A 17,224-nucleotide genomic window follows, 5' to 3' on the forward strand; every position below is an offset into this window, starting at 1 on the left:
AAAGGTCATGAAGAACCTAGGGGTAAAATGGGAATAAAGACACAGGCCTACTAGAGAATGGACTTGAGGATATGGGGAGGGGGAAGGGTAAGCTGGGACGAAGTGAGAGAGTGGCATGGACATATACACACTACCAAACGTAAAATAGCTAGCTAGTGGGAAGCAGCCGCATAGCACAGGGATATCAGCTTGGTGCTTTGTGACCACCTAGAGGGGTGGGATAGGGAGGGTGGGAGGGAGGGAGGGAGGGAGACACAAGAGGGAAGAGATATGGGAACATATGTATGTGTATAACTGATTCACTTTGTTATACAGCAGAAACTAACACGCCATTGTAAAGCAATTATACTCCAATAAAGATGTTAAAAAAAAAGTCATTTTAGTCATGGGTTTTATTGCTTCATGGGACCACTAATCCCAAACCACCCCTGATTCAGCAACTTCTTGTCCTTCTCTTAAATAGTAGGTTCTGATTTTTTTTTTTCTGTGTCTGGTTAATCATGTGACCTCCTGTCACCTGGGAGGGCAGGCTTTCTCCTTATCTCTTCCATCCATGTCAGTTGGTAGCTAAGAGCTCCAGGCTCAGGAAGGCTGGACTCCCCTCTGGGTGGAAGGGCCGATCTCAAGGTCAGCAGCAGAAGGAGTTGGACCCATTCTGCAGTCAGATCACAGGTCCAAGACAGGCTAGCCGGGGTACAGCTGTTCAGGAGAGGAGAACAGCGGCCGTGTTTATCCTGCTTCTCCTCCATAAAGAAACCTGGTCATTTTATTTGTACTGCTGTGGGGAAAATTAAAAAAAAAATCATGCTACATTAAATATCTGGGCCTCCTGCATTATCATAAATCTCATACTGAGGGAGGGTGCCCTCTCTCTCCTTGTTTCTTTAATTGCAAGTGGTAATGAATTGAGGCCTGATGGATGATGCCTGTGGGGTGGAAAATATATTTGTTTTTATTTTCTCTAAGTACTGAAGCTTGTCTTTTCCACGTGGACTTCTCCACAAATGGCAAAGTCCCTTATCTGCAGAATTTCCTGCACCTCTTTTGCGTTTGTGTACCCATTACCCCCCTGAACCGAATTTGAAAAAATAATTTAAAATGAAAACCAAGTCATCCATATTTTTATTCTTTGCCAGGGATGGGGGTTGGTGAATAGCATGATTAAAAGAGCAGATGACCCTTTCTTTCCTTGCCTTTCTCCTCCACACACAATATCCAGGAAGGAGAGGGAGAGGGGGGAAAAGATACACAAGCCTTGACTGCCAAAGACGGTGAAAACACAGTTTGCAAGGACTTCCTGTTTGTTTCCTGTTTGGGTTTTTTTTTTTTTTTGTCCCTATAGGAAATAGTTTGTGTGTGTGTCTGTGTGAGTGTGAAAGAGAGAGAGAGGGAGGGAGAGAGACTGACTGAGAGTCAGAATCACATATGAAATAAAACCCCATATTTAGCTCGGAGATGTATCTGAACGAACAGATATATGCAAGCGTAAACATGAATGAGGGGCTCTTCATTGTGTGTTAACTGCTCTCTAAAAAATTACCACGTATTTAATGAGGGCTCTAGTTATACTTCGAGTTGTCTATCTTAAGCATTCACTTTCATTAAAACTTCTGCTGCCAGGTTAAAGCCATTAGTAGCCATCTTGTAGAAGAGAACAGATGTGAGTTTCACAAATAGAGCCGCAAATGTGAGCCACATATGTAGTTTTAAAATTTTCTAGCAGCCACATTAAAAGTGCAAAAAAAGTGAAATTAACTTTAATGATGTGACTCTTGATTTAACTCAGTCTATCCAAAATATTATCATTTCAACATGTAATCAATATAGAGTTATTAATGAGATATTTGACAGTTTTGGGTACTGACTCTTCAAAATCTGGTGTATATTTTACACTTACTACACACCTCCAATCAGACTAGCCACACTTCAAGTGCTTAAGAGCCACATGTGGGTTGGCTGTTGCGTTGGACAGCAGGGCTAGCATCCCTCTGCCGTTTCACAGTATTGAGAAGGTCCTCCTACAGCGTATGTGTATTTTCGTTGTTACAAGAGAAAAAGGAAACCAAACGCTACATGTTACTTGAGTACTGTGGTGTTTCCCCAAGTGTAGGACACTAGGATCAAGAGCTGTGGAAAAATAGATTCGGTGATGAAATAAGTTAGGGAGGTTCTATTCTAGTACCCCCTTTTGGAGATTTACATGGTGTGCTAACATAGCACAGAGTCTGAGAAAACTCTCTTGGGTAAAGGAGCCTATTGGAAGTTGGCTTCTGTGTCTGTAGGGTTCCACCTCCTGAGTGTGACTGTTACCCAGCTACCACTATAACAACATGGTTAGTCTGGCATGGTACATTTATGGTATGCTTATAATATTTTTTTTCCTCCCGAGGTGTTCTAACACCCCTTGCAAGCCTCCCCCGCGCTTACCCCGCCAGGCCCATGAAAGATACCAGAACAATGGTTCTGTCCCTGAGTATTTATCCCTATTAATTATCTTGCCCTCACAAAAATCTGAGGTCATTCTTTACTACACTTTTGGGGACGAGAATTCTGGAAATTGCCACAAGTGTCTCTGCGTAAGGAAAACTGTGTCTTCCCTTCCTCCAGCCTTTTCAGAGCCTATCTCTACTTATTCTTTGTATTCAGAATCACCCGAGAGCCAAGATATGTCTTCTTGATCTAGAACCACCTACTAAATTGAAACCGGCAGATGGCTGTAATGTCTTGTATGTGGACACAGATTTTCAGAAAGTACCCAAATACACACCTTCCTCTCATTCTTTCAGAAATGATGAGCACTCTACAAAGATGAGGGGAGAAACATCTGAATGTGTATCTGTGTAAACACAGAATACAGTTTCATAAGTACAGTAATACCGTTCCTGCTAATGCTTTTTTAAAAAATATTTTGTGTGTGGTGTTAATTTACATGCTTTAATGTGTACTGTTATTGTAAAGTGTGTAAAGTAGTTGTGATAGCAATCAGTTTGAAGAAGATATACACTATACTTGACAACTGTCAATCTTTAGCAAATGATCTTTTTGCCTTTGTTTTAGTGGGACCTCTGAAGCTGCCCCCGTAAGTTTTGTTTTACGATCTGTACTTAAGTGGCAATTACCAGTTAAATAACTTCTATCGCTGAATTTGGTCCAAGTTGACTGTAGTAATGCTTATATGTGGATGTATTTAAATAAGATTGATTTAAATGATCTGTTTTGTCTCTGTTTTTCAGCACTTTAGTATTTCAATATTAGAGATGTCTTCTGAAGACTCTAGTAGCAGTAGAATCCCTTCGCTCTTGAAAACACAAATTATACCATGAGTTTCACATAGGCTTTCCAGAAGTAGGAGTGGAACATTCTAAGTGCAAAAGTTTGGCTTTAGAATCTGTCTGATTAGGAGGGGCAGCCCATTCCCTAGAAAGGTAACAGCCTTCCCAACTTTGAACATCTCGGGGAGCTCTACTTGGAAAAGAAGTCTGAATTTTAATCTCATGGATTTAATGGCGCTAAATTAACACAAATTTTTAAAATGGATTTTGTAGAATCCAACTATTAGGGGAAATCATTTAGCAAAGCCATATACTGGGGACTAGCCAAACACCACGTGCTAGTTTTGGAATGTGCATTTCCCAAGTGAATAGAATTTACTTCACCAAAAAGATTTTTTTGCACAATTCACAACACTTACAGAAATATGATTGTATCACTGGAGAAAAAAAAAAAGCTCACCTCTCTAATGATACATTTCACATTCACTAGTAAACTAGTGTAATTCCTTAATTATTTGGGGGGGATGCAAAAAAATAATCTGTCCATAGAATATAACTGCTTATTCCTAACTGTATTTAGAAATGAATATATACTATTATTTAAAGTACTATTGAATTTTGAAGAACTGCTCAATAAATTCGTATTATTAATAAAATTGTACTCTTTACATTTGCCTCAGCACAAATGCAGTTAAAAACATAAATTTATTTTAAAATACACCAAATAATACAGGTTAGTTATCATGACTTTAAAATTCTAATTTCCAATAGCATTAAATCCCACACCCGTTATGTGTTGTATATAACTAAAATGTTGAAAGTCTTGCACACAAAATGAGAGGCTTCTTCAAAAATGCCTTTTTTGCCAAAAACAGGTTCTACGACCTATTGCTAATTATTATATTTCTTTAGGGGTACTTTGAAGCGCTTTCAAAGACGTATCTGTAGCAGTTAGATCTAAATTTAGAGCAGAACATTCTGTCAGATACTTGGCCATATCACAAAATGTTGTAGTACTGTATTTTATAATAAAACCAAATTCTCAAGTATTCTGATATATTACATATTATTATACCCAAAAACCACTTTCTAGCTGTCTATTATTGTGTATATAATATTTTAAGAAAATAATGGGTATTTCAGTCCAAGCAAGAAAGTATAATGCAATACGTGACATTCAGTCGATCTTTAGTCAAAATCCATTTAGGTATTTGACAGGGAAACTAGCAATCATAAGCTTGAATGTATACATTATTCTCAAGAACAAAATGGCAAACGATAATACATAAAGACATAGTCACTGGGGCCAGTTAGCTGGTGTGCAGATTGAAAAGGATCAACTTGCCAATGCTCATCAGATTTTTTGTTATTGATTGTTCCTGGAAGGGCAAGTGCTACAGTCAGTTGATGTTGCCTCCCCTTAGGTGAGGGACTTGCTCACAGTGCATGGTATAGTGAAATCTCTTTGGAAGCAGGGTTGAGTCAGAAGCTTAGAGATGCACCTCACTGTCTTTAAAACTGCTGTTACAATGTTCTGAACACTGTGATCTTTCCAAATGTGTTTTCTATATTTGTTTTGTACTGTAGAAAATAATACGCCATAAACTGGACTCTGTAGTGTTTCAAGCAACGTTATTTATTGGCTTATTGCCCCTCACATATTTATGTAGTTTACTTAATAATATAAAACCTGTGATAATCCTTTGCCTTAAAAATAAAATCTAATGCTAAATATTGTGTTCTAATAATTTTAAGCTACAAATTGATTTTTCCTTTAACACTTAAGACAGTGTCAAATAAAATATTACACGAATACTCTGTGGAGTGTTGCTGCCTATTCTGTTCTTGTGACAGTGTGTGTATCTTGATCCAGGACATGATGACCTGCTGGTTTCTATAAATAGATATTAGTAATCCTTTTAGAGAATGGGCCTGGCACTTAGCTGTGAGCTGAATACCTCCCCTTAACTCTTATAAATAGATTTTCCCATGCCACAGAAGAATGAAGAAAAACAGCCCTTCATGTGCTCTCTCTCTACAATTTTTGTCTTGATTCCTACTGAATCTTCACATTTTATTTGTGTTGCCATCATATTCCTAAATAGAAAAATGCAAGAGATGCCTGAAGATGGATGAAATCACCTAATTTCAGCAGGGAAAGGTATCTTGCAATTATTCAAGTCTAGTTTCTTATGGAACAGTTAGAACCCGAGTTGTAGAGAGGTTTAGTGACTGCTCAAGCTCTGAGCGACAACGGTGGGCTGACCCCATCCTGATGTGCAGAAGATTGTCACAGTTCCAAAAAGTGAAAAGGAACTGTGTTAGTCTTGGGGCTGGCACACAGCAGCAAGTAGAGGGAGATATGGCGTGGGCTAGAAAACCGTTTCCTTATTAGGTCCTGGTCTTCGCCTGGCTGATTTAATCACTTACAGAGGAATATATATATATATATATTTTTTTTAACTTATTTATTCATTTTTATTTTTGGCTGTGTTGGGTCTTGGTTTCTGTGCGAGGGCTTTCTCTAGTTGCGGCGAGCGGGGGCCACTCTTCATCGCGGTGCGCGGGCCGCTCACTATCGTGGCCTCTCTTGTTGCAGAGCACAGGCTCCAGACGCGCAGGCTCAGTAGTTGTGGCTCACGGGCTTAGTTGCTCTGCAGCATGCGGGATCTTCCCAGACCAGGGCTCGAACCCGTGTCCCCTGCATTGGCAGGCAGATTCTCAACCACTGCGCCACCAGGGAAGCCCACAGAGGATTATTTATTTATTTATTTATTATTTATTTATTTATTTATTTTTAGCGGTATGTGGGCCTCTCACTGCTGTGGCCTCTCCGGTTGCGGAGCACAGGCTCCGGACGCGCAGGCTCAGCGGCCATGGCCCACGGGACTCTCAACCACTGCGCCACCAGGGAAGCCCCGAGGAATATATTTTGAAGGCAGTTTTTCTGGGAAAGAGCGTTGGCTCTTGGGGATTATCACTGATGCTCTTTCACCTTGGAAGCAATGCTTCAGACTTGGCCCAGTGAAAAGGTACATCCTGGGTGCTTGTACTTTGAAAAGCATCTGTGTGGTCTGCTTATTTTTAAGTGACCGGAAACGCTGGTTCTTTGAGGAATTAGGAGTTATTTAGGTCCAGAAAATAGAGACTGGGCTGGAAAGGCATCCTGACCCCGATTCCGGGCCCCATGGGCTGCGGGTTTTCGAAGGGATGTGACGGTTTCCCACGCGAGCGCTGACCAAAGGGCTCTAGGACCCAGCGGCTGCGCGCGGAGCCGGCGGGGCCCGCCGCCTCCTGTGGGGCTCCGCGCGGTCTATAGCTGGGCGCAGGTTCGCGGCCTGCCCACGGTTCGTCACCGCAGAGACGCGGCTGGCACTGAGGCGCGCGGGCGGCGCACGGTGCGCGTGGGCGTGTCCCGACCCGGCCGCGCGCCCCGCCCCAGCCCCGCGGGTTTGCTTGACCCCAGGCCCAGCTCCAGGGCCCGGGTCTCGCGCCCTTGGCGGGCAACGCAAAGCGCGGGAGCAGTTGGGGCCGGGCATGCCGGGAGCCCCCGGGGCAGCCGCCGCCGCCACCGCCACCGCCACCGCCGCCGCGTCTGTCGCCGGTGCGCGCCGCTGACGCGCGGAGATGAAATTCCCGGGCTCGGTGCTGGCGTCCGTGTTCCTGTTCGTGGCCGAGACGACGGCGGCGCTGTACCTGAGCAGCACCTACCGCTCGGGCGGGGACGGCATGTGGCAGGCGCTGACGCTGCTCTTCTCACTGCTGCCCTGCGCCCTTGTGCAGCTCACGCTCCTCTTCGTGCACCGCGACTTCAGCCGTGACCGGCCGCTCGTGCTGCTGCTGCACCTGCTACAGCTCGGGCCACTCTTCAGGTGCGTGCGGGACCCCCAGCGGCGGGGTCGGGCCTCCCGGGGGAGGGGACAGGTGGCCGGAGTCGCGGACCGGGCCCACGCCGGCCCCTCGGCTCCTGAGCTCCACCGTTGCTGTCACAGGAATGCGGCAGGAACCTGGGGGAGTGGGAATCGAGCCGGCGCGTACCGCCTTCCTGTTAGGGGCGAGCGTAGGAAATTGCTGATAGTCAACTGAATTTGACGAACAGAAAGGTCAGTTTTATACACTTCGACCTCATAAAAGACATGCTTTCCCTGAGATCAGGTGAGATCTGGCAGGATGAGTTTGTGTCGTGACGGGCCCTTAGGAAGTGGGTTCTAAATGGCCGTTAGAGTAGAAGTGTATACAGCTGATTGAATTTAAATTGATCAAACACGTGGAGTGTGCCAGGCACTGTTCTGCACTTTTTACAAATATTAACTTACGTAATTCTCATACATGACATACATGACTCTAGAAATCCACGCATCTTTCTTTTCTCTCGGATGTGTAACATACGGGGTTGTAGAAATGTCTTCGGGCCCCTGCCTAACTTCTAAACGCAGTCAATGAAGTTGGAACACAAGTGCCATGAAGACCCCAACACTTGCTGGGCGTTGAGAAAAACTGTTAGTGACATTTCTGGAAATTAAACTGTATTAACACAAAGCAAGTAGAAAAAGAAATCCCTGGTAATGAAGTAGAGTTTGGCTTATCTAAGGACCATGAAGAGAGTTTTAAATGTGTTGTTTTGATATCTTTCATCTCTGTAGGAAAAGCAAAACAAAGGGTTTCTATCTGGATTAGAAACAAATTTATAATACTGAACTTTAGATGTAGGTGGTAGAAGAATTGGAAGAGGTGGAAAGGCCAGAGACGCAAGAGTAGTAATTTCTGGATGATGGAGTTATGGGTGATTTTCATTTTCTCCTGAAAAATATAGAAAAGTGCATCATTTACTCTTTTATTATACTTTTCTACATGTTTCAGTTTTTACAGTAAAAATATTTTAACTTTATTAAAGAAAGAAAGTTTGGTGCTTTGGAGAGATAACTTCTGAACTATAAATAAAGTTTCAACACCATAAAGAGACCTATTTCCAGAAAATTCTGAATGGGTCAATGTCTTTTTGGGGGAAAAGCAAAATAAAACATAAAAAAAGGAATAAACAACCCGCTTCCGTTAACAAGGGCGCTTTCATTCTAATGCAGCTGATTTCTTTCTAGAAGATATTGGACCCACGCTGAGATACGCAAACTGTGGTTCCAAGCCTCTTAGCTTCCAGATGAAAAGAAAAGCAACTTGATGTTGTGTATTAGTGTGACTTAATATCTTATTGCAAGTTCTTCCAGCTGACTGTTTGCTTCTATTCTAACTCTAAGACATCAGCTTCACATAAAGATCAAAATTATTTCCCCCAAACAAAGGAGAGTCTCTCTTCCCTTCTTATCGATTGAACTTAGTAATATTTTAAAACTGTTTTGGGATAATTTAGCTCTGTTTAATTTGGGGTGGGTACTAACTAACCAAACTCATGTTCTTTTTAGGTGAGATGATGTTTTTGAGTTCACTCAGTTCAGCTGCATTACATTACACTGTAATAATTACGGGCTAAAGACTGCAAACTAGGCCCCGCTCCTTCTTTAGGGAGGCATTGGGAGAGCACCATATTTCATTTATATCAGTCTTATATTTAAAACTGTAGTTGCAGTTTGAAGGGTTGTTTCCTCATTAAGCCTAGGTTGGAACAATACAAACATTGAATGATGTCTTGAATTTATTTTTTTCTATTTTAAGGACAATCTTACTGTGAATGATAATAGATATTCTGGAAAACCAGAGTGGGGAAAAGCACCTCTTAACAACAGCAAAATTTGTTTATCATTCTTTTACAGTTATGTTAACTTTTTAAATTAACTGGGAGAAGGAGTAAATATAAATGAGTTACAGGTTCTAGGAATTTCCCCCCATTCTTCTTCACTGGTATAATGAGGAAAAATGGTACATAAAAATCTGGCTTTATAAAGTAAAAGCTAAGAAGTTCTAGTAATTTTTTTATTCAAGTATAGTTGATATACAATATTATATAAGTTACAGGTGGACAATATATAGTGATTCACAATTTTAAAGGTTATACTCCAATTATAGTTATTATAAAATATAGGCTATATTGCCCATGTTGTACAATATATCCTTATAGCTTATTTTATACCTAATAGTTTGTACCCCGTAATCTCCTACCCCTATATTGGCCCTCCCCCTTCCCTCTCCCCACTGGCAACCACTAGTTTGTTCTCTATATCTGTGAGTCTAGTATTTTTTATAGAACATTGCAAGATGATTCACCGTTTTACTTTGCTCTTTAGTAAACTTTCAAAAGACTTTAAAATAATAATGGCCTAAATTTGAAGAGTTTTCTTGTTGTTGTTTGCAAAGTGCTTTTACATACAGTATTTAATTCCATCCACTGTAAAACCTTGTGAGCTAACTGTCATTATCTTTTTTTTACAGTTGAGAATTGAGGCTCAGTGAGATTATGCAAGTGGCTTTTCTTTCTTTTTAACCAGTTTGGTTCTTGTGTAGCTTCTCAGAGCATGTGTGTCATAGGAAGATAACGTGGCGTATAGGAAATCATAATCAGTATTTCTTTTGAAAACGTGTTTTTATTAACTACCTTAGAGGGTCTCTGGTACCACAGATTATTTGTGCTGACACCAACATGCATGGTTTCAGCTAAGGAATAAACTCTTTCCACTATGGTGCTTGAAAATGGGATAAAGTGGAAAAAAAAATAGATCAACCTGCTGATTACCTACATTAGGAATCAGCAAACTATGTCCCACAGGTGAAATCCCCCTATGGCCTGTTTTTGTAAATAAAGTTTTATTGGCACACAGCCATGCTCATTCGTTTCTGTGTAGTCTTGTGGCTGCCTTTGCACTACAGTGGCAGAGTTGAGTAGTTGCGATAGAGACCAGGGCCTGCAAAGCCTAAAATATTTACTCTTTGTAAATACAGAAAATGTTTGCCAAACCTTGGTCCACACAATACTGAAAGACTACCTTGAATGATTTTGATGAAAATACTTAATTTATGGCTACATTTAGACAACTTCTCAAGTAAAACAAAACAAAACTCATTTGGAGTAATTGTATGAGTCTTGCAGAATTCCAAGAAGAATAGTAAAGTGTGTTTCTTATCAGCTTTCTTAACCAGTAGTGGCAAATAGCAGAAGTCTTAGGGCCTTTCACAAATTTATTAAACACCTACTACATGTGAAACTCTGTGCTAAGATTTTTATTAGTTGGGAAGAACAGTGGATTGCAAGGGGGTACACCTGGGTTTCAGGGCCACCTCTGTGATTAGCTCCTTCTGGGACCTTCTTTCATTTCCATTGGTAGACTGCAAATGCTTTCCATTAAACACAGCCCCTCCTCAGCATCCAGAGAATTGCTTTTTCCTCTGAACCTTCATTTTATTCATTCAGCTCTTAACATGCGCTGGTGTTTCACTTGTTTGTTTGTTTTAGTCTTTAAAAATTCTGAGCTTGGGCGTCCCTGGTGGTGCAGTGGTTGAGAGTCCGCCTGCCGATGCAGGGGACGCGGGTTCGTGCCCCAGTCCGGGAAGATCCCACATGCCGCGTAGCGGCTGGGCCCGTGAGCCATGGCCACTGAGCCTGCGTGTCCGTAGCCTGTGCTCCGCAACGGGAGAGGCCACAACGGTGAGAGGCCCGCGTACCGCAAAAAAAAAAGAAAAAAAAAAGTTCTGAGCTTGATTTTATTATTCAAGTAAAATATATTTGTTGTTGAAACAACAGAAGGGCAGAAAACAGATAAGTACAACTAAAAAAATTTTAAAGTTCTAATCCAGCTAACTAAAGAAAACAATTCTTAATGTTTTGTTGTATATCCTTACTAATATTTTTACAGTGGTAAGCTGGTAAACCGTAAACTGTCTGGGGGTGGCAGGGCAGGGGTGGAAGCCCTGATTTGCAGTATTTGCTGATTTCTGTGATTTAAGTATTTCCATTATGGCCTATTTCAAGTTATGAAGTTGTTTAAGAACTGGCTCACAAAATTCCTAACTATTGGGCTTCCCTGGTAGGATAGTGGTTAAGAATCTGCCTGCCAGTGCAGGGGACGTGGGTTCAATCCCTGGTCTGGGAAGATCCCACATGCTGCCGAGCAAGTAAGCCCATATGCCACAACTACTGAGCTTGTGTGCTCTAGGGCCTGCGTACCACAACTACTGAGCCCATATGCTGCAACTACTAAAGCCCGTGTGCCTAGAGCCCATGCTCTGCAACAAGAGAAGCCACCACAATGAGAAGCCCGTGCACCGCAACAAAGAGTAGCCCCTGCTCGCTGCAACTAGAGAAAGCCCGTGTGCAGCAACACAGACCCAATGCAGCCAAAAAAAAAAAAAAATTCCAAACTACTTAATTGTCTCATGAGTCAGTATGAGCCAGCTCAGGCACTTCACTATTTATGTGTATAGGTGTGTATGTTTGTGTGATTTGTGTGTATGTATATATATGTAATTTTCTTTTTATTAAAAATGGAATTTTCTATATATATTCCATTGTAATTTACTCCTTTTGCTTACCAAATATAGGAAACATTTTTATATATCAGTATATGTATGTGTATACTATCAATTTTAAGGACTGGATAATATTTCATTGAATACATATATTAGGATTTATTTAATCATTGTTTTATTTGAGGACCTTTAGAGTATTTCGAGAATTTTGCTATTACAAATAATGGTATGATTCAAATTTTTGCAGTAGGCTTTCTTTCTAAGTGAGGAAATATATGAGAAATATCTTATAAACTGAAAGTGCTATATAAATATTAGTTGTATTAATTATTTATTATCCTTATTATGTATAGGTCCCATATTCTTGCTTAGATTGTGAGCACCTCTGAATGAGGCGGGTATCCAGCTATCTTTGCATTCCCCACAGCACTTAGCAGAGTGCATCTGCATTCATCACATATTTGAGAATAAAGAAGATGGTCAGTTTATTCTGTCTTCTAGTCCTTGTTGTGGTCAGTGGTCCAACAGTGTAAAGTTGCTAGGCCTCAAGCAGTCCTCAGTCATAGATTTGAGTTTTTCCTCAGAACAAATTCAGTTGGATCAGCTGGACTTGAACTCAAAACCTTGAACTTCATTGTTTTCAGCTGAACAAGCTGGTCCACACTGTTTTACATGTTTTCATGTAATAAAGTGTCCATGACCCCAGTGGACAAAATGTAGCAGACAATTGCCTGTCGCTCTCCCTCCCCTTCCCCCCATACTACTACGTACCTCTTTTTCTCTCAGGAACAAACGAACAAGGATAATAATCACAAAATACATCCACTTTGTATTTACTAAAGAAGTTCCTGCATTTCGTTTCTTACATCAGGTTTTATTCTTTCGAATTATGCATGTATTCTTGTTGCCCTGGTTGCCTCGAGGTGAGAGTACAAAGTTAACAATACTCAATAAAATAAACGAAGCCATAAAATCTTCTGGCAGCATTATAAGGTTGTTATAAAAATGCACGTTTGGGGAAAGAAATGTCCTTTAACAATTTTTAAACCTAAGGCCATGAACGTTTTTCTTATTCCTAGGAAAAAAATACTTTTCCCCAACATTTTGTTATGAAAATTTACAAACATACAGAAGACAACTTGAAAGAATTGTACGGTGAACACCCAAGTACTTGTCACCTAGATTCTACAGTTAATGTTTTATTTCACACATCTGTCCATTCCTATATCAATCCCTCAATCCATTTGTGAATGTGTGTGTATAAATCGTATACGTCGGTACTCTTCCTCTCTTTGATACCCATATCATTACCTAAAGAGGGAAATCCAATTTTAAAAGCCAGGTACTCTATCAGTCTAGAAAGGTGACTGCTTAAGGCTCCATCCCTAGGGCAGGCTTGAAACTCCATAGATAAGACAGAGCTGGCAGGCTTCCAGGCATGTCCCGTAAAAGCTTAAGAGAGCAGAGATGGTAATGTGGTCTTCCAGGGGAATTCTAGATGGGAAACTACTGGGGGATCTTCCAACCATAGCTGCTGGTTTTTTTAAATATATATAAATTTATTTTATTTTATTTATTTTTGGCCGCGTTGGGTCTTCGTTGCTGCCCGCGGGCTTTTCTCTAGTTGCAGCGAGCGGTGGCATCTCTTGTTGTGGAGCACGGGCTCTAGGTGCGCGGGCTCAGCAGTTGTGGCTCAAGGGCTCTAGAGCGCAGGCTCAGTTGTGGCGCACAGGTTTAGTTGCTCCGTGGCATGTGGGATCTTCCCAGACCAGAGCTTGAACCCGTGTCCCCTGCATTGGCAGGCGGATTCTTAACCACTGCGCCACCAGGGAAGTCCCATAGCTGCTGTTTTAACTGAGGTGATTTGGGACATCTATTGGATGTGAAAAAAATATATGTGCATATATATATATATATATATATATATACACACAAATATATGTGTGTGTGTATATACATGCATACACACATACCCATATACTGTATTATCTCCATAATAGTGTAGCAAAGTAGGTTTTATCTCTGCTTTGTAATTGAGGGAAAGGGCTTGGGTTAAATGACCTGTCCAGGGCTGCACAGCTAATATGTGTCAGGAAGGGAAATGGAATGTTTTTCTGTGGCTCTGGAGCCTGAACCACTTCCCATTCCATTCTCTACTTGGTTTCCTTGCCTCAGTGGCCTTCGGTGTCACCTCTGAATTTGGTTCACACTCAGGCCAGTTGGCCTGGTGGAGGGCCTCAAGAGGACTGCATGCTCAGAGCTGGTCCTTAGAGAGGATGATTTTAGAGGAGAGGCTACAGTTCAGAGTAACCAAGTCAAGGCTTTGAGAATCAGGCTAAGTGAAAGCAGGGTAACTGAGAAAAGACAGAATCCTGTCTGCCTCTGATTATCATGACTTGCTGGTTTGTTTCCAGGTGTTTTGAAGTCTTCTGCATCTATTGTCAGTCAAACCACATCGAAGAGCCTTATGTCAGCATCACCAAGAAGCGACAGATGCCAAAAAATGGCCTCTCAGAGGAAATTGAGAAGGAAGTGGGCCAGGCAGAGGGCAAGCTATTCACCCACCGATCTGCGTTCAGCCGGGCATCAGTGATCCAGGCTTTCCTGGGCTCAGCCCCTCAGCTGACCCTGCAGCTGTATATAACCGCCCTGCAGCAGGATGTCACTATCGGAAGATGTATGTATATTTTTTTATTTCTATTTGCATTTGGGAATCAAAGTGGAGAGCAAAACATAAGGTTTATCTTGTTTTTGGCGAAGTTCGTTTATATGTGCATCCAATCCTAAGTCTGTGTTCCAGTTACTAAGCTCAAAACATAGTGGATTAAAATAATAACGACGTTTATTTTGCTTATGAATCTGCCCTTTAGGCAGGGCTCACCTATGCTCCACTGTGTATTAGCCGGGGTGGCTCAAAGATGTAGAGTTAGAATCCATTGAGGACTCATTCACCCGCATTTCTTACGGTCGATGCTGGCTGTTGCTCGGGGCTTCAGATCTTCCCCACTTCATCTCTCCATGTAGGTTAGTTTGGGCTTCCTCACAGCATGGTGGCTGCTTTCAAGGGCAAGTATCCTGAGAGTGAGAGAGGGCCAGGTGGTAGAGTATCCCTTTTGTGATCCAGCTTTGGAAGTCATGCAGCATCACTTCTGTATTTTCTTTGTTGAAGCAGTCAGGAATCCTGTAGAGGTTCAAGGGAAAGGGAGGAAAGGAAACTCTGACTTTTGTTGGGGAATGGCAGAGTTCTAGAAGTTCACTGCTGTGACATTTTGGAGAATACAACTTGCCGTAGGCTGAAGATACAGCCGCCAGAGGCTGGGCCTCTTTGGTTTTTGCCTCTGTCATTCAGTGATAGTTGTAAACCAGCTGATACACAGTTGGCTGTAACAGCTTTTTTGTGGTGAATGAGGGAATCAAGAGCACTGTCCTGTTTTCTTGAAGTTCTAATAGGTATCTCAGCTTTAAAATGAACACAGTTCTCTGACCTTTGGGCTATTCTCGCATCATCAAATTGAGGGCAGGTTTTGATTAAGCCAAATTTTAAAGAAAAAACCTGGGGGCTTCCCTGGTGGCGCAGTGGTTGAGAGTCCGCCTGCCGGTGCAAGGGACGCAAGTTCGTGCCCCGGTCCAGGAGGATCCCACATGCCGCAGAGCAGCTGGGCCCGTGAGCCATGGCCGCTGAGCCGGCGCGTCCGGAGCCTGTGCTCCGCAACGGGAGAGGCCGCAACAGTGAGAGGCCCGCGTACCACAATAAAAAAAAAAAAAAAAAGAAAAAACCTGTACATGCATTGGACACAAGTGAAAAACCTTCATATGAAAAGAGGAAAGAATCCTTCACAAATATTAATATTATTAGTAAATGAAAACCAGATATTCTGGTAAGTTTTGCTATATAGATAAACAAAAGTGAGTTAAAAGCCTTAGGCTGAAAAAATACATATTTAAGACAGCACTGAAACTGGAATCTTTTAAAATAAATCACTCATTAATCTCACTTCCCTCAGTATTATCCTCTTTCTGCCTATAATCTAAGCTGGATGGTAAAATGACTTTAATTTATGGCTGGGTCACAGGATATTTGCATGTTACAACTGTTATCCCTTATCCAGGTTACCTCAAAGTGACTATGATTCTTAAGATATATCAGGACTTTAGGTTGAGATCTTGGACCTTGGTGGATTAACCTTTATGTGAAAATGCCTCCCACAGCCCCAGGTAGACAGTAGGTGCTCAATAAATGTAGCAGCATCCTTGTTCTCTAAGGACTTATAACTAGAATGGGCATTGACCAAGGTGAGTCCTCTGCATGCCACTGTACCCCTTTCCCAGTTCATTATTTTTCTGTGTGGCAGGAACACAGCAAGAGACCAGATGTGGTGATAATCTATTTGATTTTTACAAGTAGATTCAATTTTTTTCTCAAGTTATTGAAAATGAAGATTGTCTTTTAGTTCAGAAGTTGGCAAACAGCAGCCCATGGGTGTAATCAGGCATTGCTTGTTTTTGTAAATAAAATTTTATTGGAATGCAGTCACACCCTTTCATTTACCTGTTCTCTATGTCTGCTTTGTTTGTTTGTTTTTTTAGCAGAGTTGAGTCACTGAGTAGTTGCAACAGAGAAAGTATGGTCCACAAAGCATAAAGTATTTACTGTCTGACTCTCTACAGAAAGTTTGCCAACCCTAGTTACAGTTTTTCAGACAGAATTCTATTCAGGAAAATGAAATGTCTATCTCATAAAATATGAGATATCTCATAAAATGTCAGTGTCACAAAGAATATCTGTGACATGCCCCCCAAGAACTTGGAATAAGTCCTCTGAGAATTAAATGATCCATCAAATATATAGAGAGAAAGGAAGTGGGCATGGTCCTCTTAAAAATATAGATGACTGCCAGTTGTATAGGTTTTGACTAACCCTAATCACTGCCTTAACATATCTGAGGAAGGGATCCCTCACCCGGAAGGGGAAAGGCAGTTGTAATTGGAGGACAGGCTGGGGTGTGTCACAGAGGCAAACATTGGCAATATCTGTCATATGATTAGGAATGCATTTGGTGCAAGGAATAAACACTTGACTACAAGGTTAAACAACCCATTATTTTGCTTATCTAAGATGAAGTTGGAGTTAGGCCGTTGCTGGCATTATATCAGCTGCTCACAATGGTAAAGTTGATGTTCCTGAAGTTCCATTGGTCTTTCTTTTGGGTTGCTACTGCATAGAATCCATCATAGCTGCATTCAAGGTAGAAAGAGGGGATGAAGGCAGAAGGGCGAGTGTCTTTCTTCCTTTATTAGTAAGTAAAAGCTTTCCTAGAAACCTCCCTAATAGACTTTATTTAGGTCTCATTGACCAGGACTGGTCACATGGTCACCTCGGTGCAAGAAATGCTAGGAAAGCTGGGCATAGAAATGATTGCCACCAGTGGCTTACAGCAGCATTCCTTCAACTTTGCTGACGTTGATTAGAGTCACAGGAGGTGGAGGGGGGAGCCTGTTAAAACTCTACAGATAACCTGGAAGTTGTGATTTGCTGGGTA

At 41.7% G+C, this 17,224-nt stretch overlaps 1 protein-coding gene across 1 annotated transcript in view; it reads left to right on the forward strand.

Annotated features, from left to right (window-relative positions):
* The first annotated feature begins 6,899 nt into the window (after positions 1-6,899).
* XK (X-linked Kx blood group antigen, Kell and VPS13A binding protein) overlaps positions 6,900-17,224 on the forward strand; it is a 51,914-nt gene continuing 41,589 nt past the window's right edge. The window contains exons 1-2 of the mRNA XM_065901243.1: positions 6,900-7,144; positions 14,099-14,361. Coding sequence (XP_065757315.1) covers positions 6,900-7,144; positions 14,099-14,361 — 508 coding nt within the window. The remainder of the gene's footprint in view (positions 7,145-14,098; positions 14,362-17,224) is intronic.

Source organism: Phocoena phocoena, chromosome X, assembly GCF_963924675.1.
Source record: "Phocoena phocoena chromosome X, mPhoPho1.1, whole genome shotgun sequence".
Taxonomy (NCBI): Eukaryota; Metazoa; Chordata; class Mammalia; order Artiodactyla; family Phocoenidae; genus Phocoena; species Phocoena phocoena.